The sequence below is a fragment of the Argiope bruennichi genome, chromosome 8, assembly GCF_947563725.1.
Source record: "Argiope bruennichi chromosome 8, qqArgBrue1.1, whole genome shotgun sequence".
In the NCBI taxonomy this organism is placed as follows: Eukaryota; Metazoa; Arthropoda; class Arachnida; order Araneae; family Araneidae; genus Argiope; species Argiope bruennichi.
In genome coordinates this window covers 66,863,267-66,877,549 of record NC_079158.1, presented here as the reverse complement: position 1 = coordinate 66,877,549, position 14,283 = coordinate 66,863,267, and the positions used below count along the sequence as shown (strand labels likewise).

At 28.8% G+C, this 14,283-nt stretch overlaps 1 protein-coding gene across 2 annotated transcripts in view; it reads right to left on the bottom strand.

Annotated features, from left to right (window-relative positions):
* LOC129981237 (synaptotagmin-15-like) overlaps window positions 1–14,283 on the bottom strand; it is a 358,403-nt gene that overhangs the window by 38,686 nt on the left and 305,434 nt on the right. For both annotated transcript variants that reach the window (XM_056091995.1, XM_056091996.1), the window contains exon 4: window positions 7,062–7,278. In XM_056091995.1, the coding sequence (XP_055947970.1) occupies window positions 7,062–7,278 (217 nt within the window). The remainder of the gene's footprint in view (window positions 1–7,061; window positions 7,279–14,283) is intronic.

The window sequence follows — 14,283 nt, the reverse complement described above, 5'->3', positions numbered from 1 at the left end:
AAATGATGGGATGGGTGCGGAATTTTTAACATTGATTTTTCGCGTTTGAGTGAAAAATTATTTTTCTCAGAGAAAAGAGTGAACTTTAATAAATGATGCCGTAAAAAGGCTTATACAACATTGAACATTGTGACAACTTAATCAGATCAGAAAAGGAATTTATAAAAAAACTTGGAAAAAAAATGATAAATTAAAAAAAATCGTGCAAAAGTTTTGGAATTTCATTTATGTACCTGTCGATATAAAGAAATGATTGATAAGAATTTAAAAACAACTTCTAAATTATTTTTGAAATATTCGACGGAGTCGGCGAAAAATGACTATAAATACTTTTGTATTAAACAGCATTCCCGAATTAAAAAAAAAAAATTTTTATTCTAAAAGTATTCAAAATTTCAAATTGTGTTTTAACAGCCGATTTTTAAGAGAAAAAATTACTGAAAATTCGATTTAAAATTCCTGTTTTGACTCAATTATCCAAAAATCTCAACTAAAATTCCTTTTCTGATGACCGATTGTTACACCTCTGAACACTATTTTTAAATATTTTTCGAAAATCAATCGCCACAGAGTAAGAATTCTCAAATATCATTTAAAAGATGATATATTTTGAAATCATAGACATTTGTTTTTAGAATAAAAGGTTATTTCCTCCCAGTTCTCAAATTCTGTTTCATAAAAATACACTAATGTGCATTTTCCGACTGTTTTTATCAACTAAATCGAATTTTCCCCCAAAATAAGGTATTTATTGATTGATTTTATTCCCTGTTGTATAACACGAATTTAAGTGGAATTTCAAAAATTTCTTTGAAGTAGAGTAAATAGTAGAATTACTTTTTTTCTTCGAAAAAACGACATTGCCAAATTTTATTCCCTAAAAATTTACTTTCAAGTATTTATTTTATTACAACTTTCAAAATCTTATTTCATAAATTTATTTAATATTTACTAAATTTAAATTTTTTAGTTTAATATCTTTTTATTAAAAGGAGAAAAACCAGTTTAAAATTTTCCCTTCATATCCCCTTTATCCAGGAACAAACTTACAAGGCTTATTTAAAGTTATCAGCCTAGTAATTTAAGTCAATAAAATTTTTATTATGTATTTTCTCCATTTTTAGTGGCTTTTTGACAGGATCAGGCCCAGTAAAATTTGATCCACCATTGTGTAATTTAAAAGGATCATTCACGATGGAAGACGATATTGAAGAATTTGTTAATTAAAAAAATGAAATCTAATAAATAATTATTTACCTCATTAACGGCGGCAAAATGCTCTTCTACAGTTACTGTAGACCCATACACAAACGTATGGTTTGCTACGAACCACACACAAACGCATGGCTTCCGAAATTTTCTTTGAGTCGATAACTGCCACAGCATTTTCAGATGTGAATGTTCAACGCTTGATATTGGAACTCTTAGATCAAAATCCCGCCACACAGTATTACTAATTATCTGGCATTCAATGTTGGAACGCGTCCATAGCATCATGTAATGTCGTTTCTTTCCAAAATAGAAGATGCCATCTAATTAGATAATTACTATTACGATTACTAATTAGTTCAGGAGTTTATCTAGACAGAGTTAAGTGAAAAATGCAATTACCATTAAATAGATAATTGTATCTTATCCTTAGCCGATACGTGTTTTATTTCCTGTAGATTTCAAAACTGAACGGCGTAGAAAGTTTCACATGTATTATGCTAACATAAAAGACTCCAATATATGCCTATTATGTAGAAACTGATAATAATTCCTTTATTTCATTTCTATTTGATTTGCATCATTTATACAATCAAAAATCTGATTGAAAATATTTGATTAAAAATCGACATTTTACAAATGATATCGTAAAAGCAGCTTAATTTAAAAAGAATTCAGTATCCTTAATTAATTCTATAAAAGTATCTTCAAAATTAATTAAAAACAAGCGAAATTTTAATCTATGTATAGGGAAAATGTCAGTGAATTTTAAACACTACATTGTATCAAACAAACATAATTCTTATCTTATTATAGAAATGTATCACTTGGTAGAATAAGTGATTGCCCATTTTATCTCCAAATAGAAGCGAACGAAAATATTTACTGAAATAATGAAAAGGGGAACAATAACAACGAGCTGAAGTTATAATTGAATAGCCAGATAATAATTAAATAAAGGCACACTGTTCACAGCCGCCATGAATTTACTCCAAAGAATCGTTATCTATCACTCGAAGTGACGATAATTGTTGGATGGAATTACGGACATCTAATTACAGCCAAACTGTTATTTGAACCGAGATATGTATTGATATCCGGCGGTTTTTTATTCTTTTTCTTTTATTTTATTCTTTCCCATTCTATGGAATGACACAGTGTAACTTTCTCAACGCCCCGGAAAAATGTCAAGAACTTGAAACTTGCCAGGAATTTCCAACGGATACTCAAGTCATCATTTTCCAGTTGAGAACAATCGGTTTCTGGGAATAAAGGCGGAATAAAATATATCACGAACTGTTAGTTTTCGTTAGTTCAACTCATTAGTTTAATTTAGTCAAATTAGTTTAGGCTTTTAAAAGTCAAACGAGGTTAATTTTAGGTTATGTCATGTAACTTCAAGCCGTGGAAGGATGACATTGTCTGTATTTGAATCGGCAGCCCTCCTTTATATGATAATACATCAGCAGGAGGACATTTGACTCCGCCGGATTTAATGTGTACTAGATAATAGCACATTTGGCTTAATCGTATCTCGAATACTTAATAGTCTCTAAATATTTAATCCATTTGATTAAGAAATAACAATAATAAATTATTAAGCTTTATATCTAATGGTAATTTAGACGAAGCATTTTGAAAGTTAAATGACGAATTTTGGTTAGAAAAAATGAAATGATGCATGCTGTTTAGTTTAGTTATATTAACGTCCCGTTTAAAGCAACACTAGGGCTATTTTGGGACTGACCTCGTAATTTTGAACCGCGGTCAGATGACGAGGACGACACCTGAACTGGTACCCCCCTCTCCACACCATATCATGCCAGTGGGAGGACGTTTGGTCATGACGGATTTAACATGCAACAGACCCCCTTACACGACGATTTTTCGGTGGAATCGGGTGACGAACATGAAACCCTCCGGTTCCGAAGCTGAGACCTAACTACCAGGCCACCACGGTCCATGATGCATGCTGATAATTTCTTCTAAATGCAGTGCTAATATTCTAATATTCTCAATAGTGAATAAATATAATTAAGTGGTTCAAAAAAACAATGATGCAAAAAAAAAAATATTTTCCAAAAGAATAAATATAATTAAAATGCAATTCTAAAATCTAAATATCCTAAAAGTCTAATTGTATTTTAGAGAATTATCGCCGCTTCTTCTTTTTTCTCGTTCAGTGATTTTGTAATGACAGAAAAGGAATATGTGTATTAAAGTAGACGATTTTTCGCCAGAGCAACTTGTAAACGAAATTAGAATAAAATATTTTCTAAAGAGAAAAAGCGAAGAACATTGGAGTAAGAGTGAAAAGGTGAGCTGAACGTATAGGGATGACATAATAATAATAATAATAAAATGCACCACACTCTGTTAACCGTGTGCCAAGTTTGGTTTGCATTCAGAGATGTTCAGCTGCCACTAACTCGGGGAGGGGTGGGATTTTTGGTTTTCACTTTCTGTCATTGCATGGTGAGCAAATTTTGGTGTCATCTGGGGTTGACTCCTGTGCAGCTCCAAGTTCTGCATCTGATACTTAGTGATTCATTTTCTATTTTCTCTGTTTTTTTTCCTACTATTTTGTAATTTTTTTTTCAAACTCTTATTGAGGAAAAATACCCCCTCCTCTCAAAGAGAAAGAAGAAATAAGTGGGGAATAAGACTTAACAAGCTTTTAAAATATTTTCAGAAAGTACCGCAACTTTTTAATACTAATGGATAAGCTGTAAAGGCATGCGCATCATTGCTAATAACCCTTTAAAAGTTTATTTTTTTTTCTATTCATAGTATATAAAGATATTTTTAGAATTCAGAGTGGTTTAAGAAAAGTGATTAATTTAAGTTTATTAGATGAATCTAATTTGATTAATTAGATTAATTAATAATTAAGTGACAAATCAAGGCACAGCATTTTGTGTGAGATAAGGAATTGAAATATCTAGGCTTTTGTTTTATTGAAAAATTTGTCAGAATTTATGCCAACCGACATAATTGCATACAAAGATGGATGAATTTGGTGGAAAGTATAGTTACCATCGCTCTAGAAAAGATTAAAAGTAAAAATTTTACTCCAACCACTTTCAGCTGAATAATGTATCAATGAACAAATAGGAATCATGGATTCTATACAATAATCTAGCGATATGGATAGAATCTCGATAGCAAAAGATTTCAGATTTATCAAAATGGCGATAAAAACGGAATTGAAAGATTTAACTCAGAGATAGGGGAAAAAAACGGGAAGGGAAGGAAGGCGGTTAAATGAAATGGCTATAGCATCAATCCATATAGTAGTAGAAAACAAATTTTTTTTTGGTTTAGTGCAGTTACACTAAAATATATTCTTCCGATGTTGTTGTTTTTTGAAATGAAAGAATTGGATATTTTTAGAAACGATTATAGGATGTTTTTAAGGCAAGATTATTTTTTGTGATGTTGAATTGTTGGAAATATGAAGAAAATTTTCAGATGTACGAAAGAGGTGAGAAATTTTCAGAATAAGAAGATTAAATTACTTTTTGAGTTGAGCATATCGTCTTTAGAATATGAGAATTAATTAGTTTTGAAAATATAGCATTTATCGTCTGTGGAATAAAATCTGTAACTATTGTAGAATAAATACTTTTAATTTATTGTCTTTGGAATTAGATTTTTAATAATCTTTGGAATAAACACTTTTAGTCAAAAAGAATCAAAACTAATTGCAGAGAATTAATTAGCAGAAACTTTTTATGAATATTTGTATGTTCGTCTTACAAGAATAAATTCACTTTGTAATGATTTCTGCCATCTTTTCAAACATATATTATAAAATGAGTTAAAAAAAATAAGATAATGTAATAGAATTTAAAGATCCAGAATTTTAATTAAGTATAAGTGGTTGTTCAGGTTTCTTTTTTATATATTAAATGATAAATATATACATGGAACGATAATATTTGTATTCCACATAACATAATGACAATATATTTACTATCTCATGACACATATGTAGAATATAGGGTTATAGGGTGTCCAATTTTCTTCTTTTCCATATGAGCTTGAGAACGGTGACAAGTATTGTTACAAACTTTGTGTCTAGGTATAGAAAAGTGATTAAGTGCCTATTCGGTCAAGTCGATCACAGCTCCACTGGGAAGCAAACAACGGAATTAGCGTTGAACCGGTCTCAAAAACGAAAGGAACTGTGCAAGGAACATAAAAAAAAGTCTGCTACAAAATTATTCTATTTAGTATGAATGAACACATAAAGCGTAATAATACTGAAGATAAGACATATTGTGGTAAAAGCTTATAAGCCAGTTAACAACTACGCTGCAGGAGCAATTGCTTTTGTATCATGGTCATGTTACTGGACTGCGAGCCACAAGATCCGAGGTTCTATCCAAGCGCATCTCAATCCGCCACAATGTAAAACGCGTTTATTTGGTCACGATTTCTAACACTCTTACAAGAGAAAAATTGAAAACAGAAAAATTGGTTATCAGTATGTACGTCATTTTTTCGGTGTTCAAAATTCTCTACGCCATCGGGTCGATACAGTACACTCCCGATTATCCGCGGAATTGGGTGGCGCGACCGCCGCGGATAACAAAAATCGCGTATAATCCGAAAAAAGCTAAAAACGGGTATAACAAAAAAGAAAACAGTCATTCCAACTTTGAAAAATCGTTTTATGTACAATAAAACGTAAAATAAACAGCAGGAAATGTTTAACTAACGCTTAATATTTTAGAATATCACTCAAAACTAACCTAAAATGCATTTTGTTAATGAAAACAGAAAAGTGCTTAGTATTTACGAGAGGCGTCAAGGATACACAGAAAAATTAATACATATGTACTGTTTTAATACTATAATGTATTATGTATTTACAAAAGCATAACTGTAAAACTGCACCTTTTTGAAAAAATCGGCCCCCAAAAAAAAAAAAAAACTTTGTGCGGCAGGCGCGGATAATCCGCACCGCGGATAACCCGCCCGCGGATAATCGGGAGTCTACTGTATTTGTTGTCTAACGGAAAAAGGTTTTTCTACTTATTATTGTGAGCTATTCTGTCACAGGTTCGGAAAATCGCGAGCAAAATAAACATGTATTTTACACATTTTTTTAATCGCGTTACTGCTCTGAAGGACTCTTTTCGTACTAAATCGAAGATGATCTACGATTTTGAAATGGTCTTTTTTGCCTTCATTTTAAAAATATGAAAGTTAACTCTATTATTTGATACTAGATGGCTCTGTAGGCAATCTCATTGTATGGTGTCACAACCACCGATAGACCGAGAGATAGTCTATCGGTGGTTGTGAGTCACTTTATAATACTTAGAAACCAGGTATGTGACAATATATGTCGCTGTTCTAAATTTAATGTGGGGTAGAAGGAGTGTGGGTATATACAATCCATGATGATTGTTGAAATATTTCTATAATCAATGTTATTTCCATCAACAGGACTATAACTCCATCAGTTTTTGTTGCAAAAGAGTGGAACTTCTTATGTTTAAAATTTTAAGGCAATAAGAATATTTAATTAAATGGCTAATAGTACCATAACCCTGTAGGAAAAAAATTAGAAACCACAGTACTTTTAACCAAAATTTATTGATTCAAACAACTATAATTTATTATTTATATAATTATATTAAAATTATAATAATATTAAAATAAATATTATAATTTTTAGAACATTTTCCCAACTGAAACTATTTGCTGATCTCTAAAGATGAACAAATCTGCAAATGGACAACGAATAGAGTTTACACTTTTCATAATAGAGGCAGTTATAAGATTTGAAATGAATCTATTCACCTTTCGTCAAGATTCGTGAAATGCAAACGGAACCTTACCTAACAAAAGGATCACAGCAATTGTTGCATCCGTACACTCTGGATGGCAGGTTCTTGATCTTGATGAGAGAGACCAACAAGCGTTCTCCTGCCGAGTCGTACTGCAATCCCATCCACACACGGCCCACGTGACCATCCGGGAAAACGACTTCTTCCTCCGGCGTTTCTGCACCAACCCGGTACAGTTCCGGGTTCAAGCCCCCGAGCAAAGTGGGCCCTGGAAGAAAATATTCAATATTTTCAACACATCCATTAGATGGAAGAAAATGATAATAGCATAGATTCCTCTTTATGCTATTTACTCTAGTACCATTCAAGACGTTGTTAAAGCTACTTATAATGAGGTAAGAAAATGTAGATAAATTTTTCGGAAAAATTCAACTGAAACCAATTATATATATATATTTCGGTGCAGTGAACAAGACTTTGCATTAAGTGAATAATTCTGCATCGAATTACTTATCCGAGTTATTATAAAGGGTGAAGACATAAACTGCAATTTGGTAAAATATTGTTCCTATTGGAAATATGACTACATCCTTGAAAAATGCTGAAATATAGCCATAGAGTTCTTGCCTGAAAATTGTTTTAAAATGAAGTTCAGATAAACATTTAGGTGATTATTATGACGAGACGTTCTTCCCAAGGGAAGGGTTGTGCCGTGGCTGGTGATAGCATTTAGGACTGAACCATTGCTGTTGCGGCAGTACGGTCATTCAGATCTTTCCGTGTGCCTTCGATCGGGTCGGAGCAGTCTGTTATAGGTTATTTTTAAAGCCTGAAGGTTAGGTTTTTTTGAAAGTCCTTTCAAGAAAAATGGGTTAGATAGGCTTTGTTGCTGTTAGTCCGACTTGACCATAATCATATTATGAGGAGACATGTCGCAGTGGTAAACACATAGAATTGGAATCGTATTTCATACTCATACTATGGAAAGCAAGGAGAAATGAAATCGCCCTCTTCTCACAGCCACACAAAAAATAATTTAATAAAAGCTGCTGTTGCAATATCTATTATACAGAGAAGGCTAACATTCATTAAATTTGCACATGAGCAAGAAGACTTTAAAGTTAATTAAAAAAAGATTATTTTCCGTTCATTTCATACAGTATGATAACATATTTATATGTATACATTTTATAATTCGGATGTTAATAAACTTTTGCACAATCCACTGCCTATGCGTTCAATCTGATCCATTTCCGTTCTGGTAGCGCCAACTTTTAACTAGTAACTTTTGTCATTAAGATTAAGCCCCCCCCCTCAGAATTCAATTTTCCAAGCCTTTCTATCCTATATCAAATTTTGTTTCATTCTGCTCAATAGTTTTAGTTGTAGATGCCTAAAAACAGAGAAAATTATTTTATGATCACTGGTATCTGATCCTTGGATTTCCCATCTTCCAAGAGATGGCGTTGCGATCTCCAGTTGACTGAGAATTGTTTGGATCAGTAGTCTCGGGGAAGGCATATGAGCACGATGCAACTGAACACTGATTACTTGCAGACAGTCGGGTGTAAATGATCTGTATATTTTAAGTGGCGAAGAGCATGCCAGAGTGGGGAAGTCTCTGTGAAATTGTATGAATCAATTGATTTTTGGCTGCCGAAAGATGCATTTTTGCAATATATCTTGCATCAATACAGTTCCTTTTCGTATGGTTCTGTATTGTGCCGTCAATATGTTAAATGTTCTCAATTAACTTGTGTTGTGAATACCAGCGCATTTACTGGAAGCGTGTATAACAATCTGTGACATCAAATATGTTGTATTAAATAGTTTGAAACCATTTTTATCCGGTTTAAAGATCTCGATTTTGGGAATAAAAAATTAAATCCGAGATTAGATCAGAGTTCCATAATAAAAGAGAATCTGTTTCATATTAAAATTTGATGTTGAAAATTAAAACTACTAGAGATAGATAACATTGAAGTTTGGAGAAGAGTTTTAGTTAAAATATTGCTTAATACATAAATCAGAACCAGTTAAATAATCAAAGTCTACTTCAAAATAGCTTTCTTATTGTTTCTGAATGGAAATTAATGTCATCAAACCAAATGATGATGTTAACATAGTTGTTTGATAGACGTTTAGCGTTTTAGCCATATTCAATGAATTTCTGTTTTATACAATCAACGCTTAGTTATTTTACGGAAAATTTTCACATCAGATTACAAAAAAAAGTCGTTTTCTAAAAGATATTTTATTGAAAATTTTCACATCAAATTACAAAAAAAGCCGTTTTGTAAAAGATATATGTTATTGAAAATTTTCACATCAGATTACAAAAAAAGTAGTTTTCTAAAAGATATTTTATTGAAAATTTTCACATCAATTACAAAAAAAAAAAAAAAAAAAAGTAGTTTTCTAAAAGATATTTTATTGAAAATTTTCACATCAGATTACAAAAAAAGTAGTTTTCTAAAAGATATTTTATGAAAAACTTAAAAAATTAAGATATCGGCCACAGTATAATTATTATTAGCCAGTATATTTCTTTACTATCAACAGTGTAACTAGCAAAACTTTTAAAATTCTTATGAAGCTTTCATATTTTTATAAAATTCAGATAAATTATTCATTTGATATTATCTTTCAAAGAAAATGAAACCATTCATAAACTGACAAACAAAAAATTACATTAAAATATTTTTATTTATAATTTTTACTCAGAGTGACGAAATTCATTAACAATTATTTTTATTTAGGATCAATATACAAAAATTTCTTTAAAAACTCCAGAGAAAAGGATTTTCATCAAAATATAAATGAAAATTTTAAACAGCATAATAAATTTCGTTCTTAAAAATATATATTATGCTAACGAAAAACGTTATTTACATAATAGTTGTTTTATTTGTTAGTAATTTTCGTATCAGTATTCGTAATCTTACTATTATATTCTAAAGAAAATACTAATTTTTTTTCTAAAAAACAAAAATATATTGTTTATGTGAGATTCTAGAACCTAGTTTTTAACTTAATTTTTTTTTTATAAAACGAATATTTTCCTCCTTTGAGAATTCAGCTATGCATGAAAAGAAAATATATGATTCGCCTAGAGTTTTACGGGCTGTATATTTAATCAAATATCTTTATAAAAACACACTGAGTATTCGTTTTACGTTACATACGTTTTTATTTTGAGATTTTATATACATGAATAAAAATTTAATGTACAAAGAATATGATTTCTAGCAGTAAACATTTTTTTCATGTTTTCTTTTATATTACTCGTTGACTCCTATTTTAAAATAACACTGACAATATTCTTCAGATGATACCAGATTTAAAAGTTGATTCTTTTGTTTTATTTTTGAGTCGCTGTTTGAAAGTATCCTCTGCATAAAATTTTAATTTTTACTGTTATAACCTTAAGCAATTTTTTCAAAAGTACGAGAAAAGCGTATTTGTAGAGTCTAAAGATTTTCGTTTTTGTGAACAAAAATGGAATTCTGAGAAATTTTCCATGGAATAAGAAAATGTTTTATTGAATGTAAATGTGACAGCTGTCGGCAAAATACTTCCTGGCATAGATTATAAAGCCTGACATATTGTCAAGAAAACTGAATATCATACACTAAATCTTGCCAAAATGGAGAAACACTCTTTCACAAGTGAGATTAATATGCAGCAGATAGTGGGTATTCTTAATGAAAAAAAAATATATAATATTATCATAAATTATTAGAAAAACTATTTTTTTTTCATTTGATGTTTAACAACACACTGCATTTTAAGTCCTAAGCTCACTAATGAAATTAGAATACAAATATTCAGAAAGTTTCACTGAAATTTTCGCAATTAATTATTATGGTTATTTATTGATCAGGAATCGATTTGTATGTTTTATTTTTAGAGTATTCGATAATAAAAAAATACTAATTCTTAACTGATAGACACTTTTGTACAATCAGACTTAATGTGATGAAATTTTATCCATTAAAATTAAATTTTTACCTTCTGAAAGATAATAATATATGACATGCAACAATTATTTTATGTGTTTTTAGAATACCATGCTTATTTTTAGTGTAAATATCGTTTAATTTGTATAATTCAAGGAAAGATTTTTTTTTGCATATGTATACTACATTTAATTTCAAAATCTGAACTTGAATATAAATTCAGCAAAAGTTTTTAAGAATACGCACTTTACAAAATATTAAAAAAAGTTTCAATTTTTAGTGATAGTAATAAAAATATGTTTTTATGGTTAAAAAAAAGAAATTAGAACAATTTTGAAATTTCAGATATATTGAATCAAATTTTAAATACAATAGAATTGTTTAAAATATGCAAAGCTATGAATAAATATAATTTTATATAAGATTATAAATGTTGCAGATTATTTAATAGACACTTGATGAAAATAAGAGCAATAGTATATATATATATATATATATATATAATAATTGTTGCTTGAAAATATAGGAATATTTGATCGTCCTTTAAATTTAAAGGATATTTTCTTTAAACAACATAATTTTAATATATATTTCCAAAGCAAATTCTATTTCTAAGCGAACTATATATTTAATTATAAATTTTTTTCTAGAAAGGTTCCGGATAGCATATGTACAATAAGCATTACTCCAATTCAGTACAGTTACAGTTACGTAGGCATGATTATTGAAGTAGGCACTCATATTCGCTGCAATTTTATTAATGTAACGTCATTACAAAATTCATGAATGAAATAACTACTATTTTTTCTTTATGGTAAAAGTTTTTCTATAACAATTATAGGTCTTTTGCGTGATCAATATAATCATCTAGAATGTTTTATATCCATTTCACTTTCTTGGATTAAAATTCAGTCTTTTTCAAATAGAAGTACATTTTTACTCATCACAACGTTTCAAATAAAGATTAAGAAAATAAAGCTATTTATTTGAGTAAAAGAACCAAAAATAATTCAAAGAATTCTAATAGGCTAATAAATGGTAGCGTGAGTAAAGGAATTAATCTGCATAATAAGTTTTGAAAGAAACATTTTGAATATAAAAATTGTAAATGTAGGAGCAGCAGAAGAGTAATTCAGAGGAAATATAACTTCTCCCTTAATTTAATTGTTTTCCTGTTCCATAATTTCCTTTACTCAAAGAGAAAAGGAAAGGTAACGCGTTATTTCTCCACAACATTATAGTCAATTTAAGAATCTGAATTAATGAGTTTACCATATTTTGAATGAGGAAATATTAAAAAGAAATTTCAAACTGAAACCATTATTTATAAAACGAGTAAATCTCTTTTATTTTAATATGAAAATATAGAATATTATAGTTGGAAAATTTTTGAGTTTTAATGATAATGAATCAAAATAAATTCGAAGACACATTCAGTTTCGTTCAAATAATATTTTATACTGATAACTTTCATGCAAAATGAAAAAGAGATTTGAATCTTAAACAAAATTTTTATTGTTTAAAGATAATCATCAGAATGAAAATAAACAATACAAATTTTTATGTTTTCTATAGAAATTCTATAATGAATAGATTTTCTTCAATTTTTTTTACAATTACTATGATGAATGAAACTTAAGGAAGATTTAGAAAAGGTTTCATTTAGTTAAAATTTTCTTAATTAAAAAACTAGATTATCCCTGCACGTAAGCAATATTGCTCCTGAAAACAATATGGCGGCACCAAAAAGTTTTTTAATAAAAGGAATTTAAAGCAGATAAAATATAGGAAAGAGAGTCAAAACGTGAAAATTGTTCTGAGGCTTCCTATTATTTAAAAATTGATTCAAAACTCGACTATATTATCAGTAATGAATACTGAAAATGCCTAATTTCTTATTGCATATTTTAAACATATATTTAAGTTGTCAATTATAATGTTTAGCTAATTAAGTAGCCAGTTATAATGTTTAATAATGCCCAATTAATGTTTTTAGAAATGCGTATAATTTTATATTTAAATTAATAATAACTTATGAGAAAAATTAGATCTTCTGGAGATTTTAAAAATCGTTTGGAACAGTAATTTTTTGAGAAATCAGAAGATCTGAAATTCTTTGATGCAAAAGATTTTCTCAATTTAATTAAATATAAAATTGTTGATGATAGAAATATTTTCGTGCTATAAATTTCACATACAACAGTTTTATTTTTTTTTACGTTGAAAACATACGTTAAGTTTTAAAAGTATAAGTTTGCACAAGATTGAAATTCGGTCGAGTAATTAAAATTAGTTTTTTTCCTCATATGAGACATACTAAACATTTTCTGAAAACCAAGGTTGTAATGAAATTTTTTGTGACAATGAATTAAATTACTAGTTTTTATTAGAAAAAATAAGACAAGAAAATTTCAACCCAAGCATTCCTGAATGTACCAACTATTATTAAATAATATAAAGGAAAGCACATTTTTTAAAATGTAAAGGAAAATATTTTTCTATTAAGGTACATATTTAAAGAACATTTGAAGAATTATAATATATTCTTGAAATAATTCATTTTTTTTATTTCCTAAGAGAATAATAATATTTTTTTTGAAGTTATCAGAACTGAGAAAAAAATTATAATACATTCTTGAAATAATTCATTACTTTTATTTCCTAAACGAAAAATAACTCTTTATTTTTTGAGTTACCAGAATTGAGAATAAGAATTATAATACATTCTCCACACAATTCCTTATTTTTATTCCCTAAATGAAAAATAATATATTTTTTTAAAGTTATCAGAACTGAGAAAAATTTGATTTCTACAAATGAGCATGTATGCTTTCAGTGATTTTAGAAAATTATATAAAGTTGTACATTCAGACAAGATATGCATTGCAATTAAAAAACATTCGAATTTTAAGAAGTTTACCAATGGAATTCATAAAAAAATCGATATGAAACATTTTATATTTGCTGTTTATTTGAATTATTTTGATTTGAATGGCTAGAATAATTTTTGCTTTTTCTTAAGTCGAAAATAATCGAGATTTAAGAAAACCTTTTGTGCTTTACCCTTATCGAAAAGTCATACAACAATATATAAAGATAAAAAGAGTTTTCTTCTAAATTTCTATAGCCTAGAAAAGAATCCTATAAAATATCAAACGTAACTCTGACTCTGGAACTTCATCCATTTTAGTAAGAAAAATATAATCTTGTTGAAAGGATGTTTAAGGAAAAACAAATCTATACTCAGAAAATAACTAAAAAGAAATCTGGAATTTCCAGATTGATATATATTTTTAAATGCATTTGAAGCTATT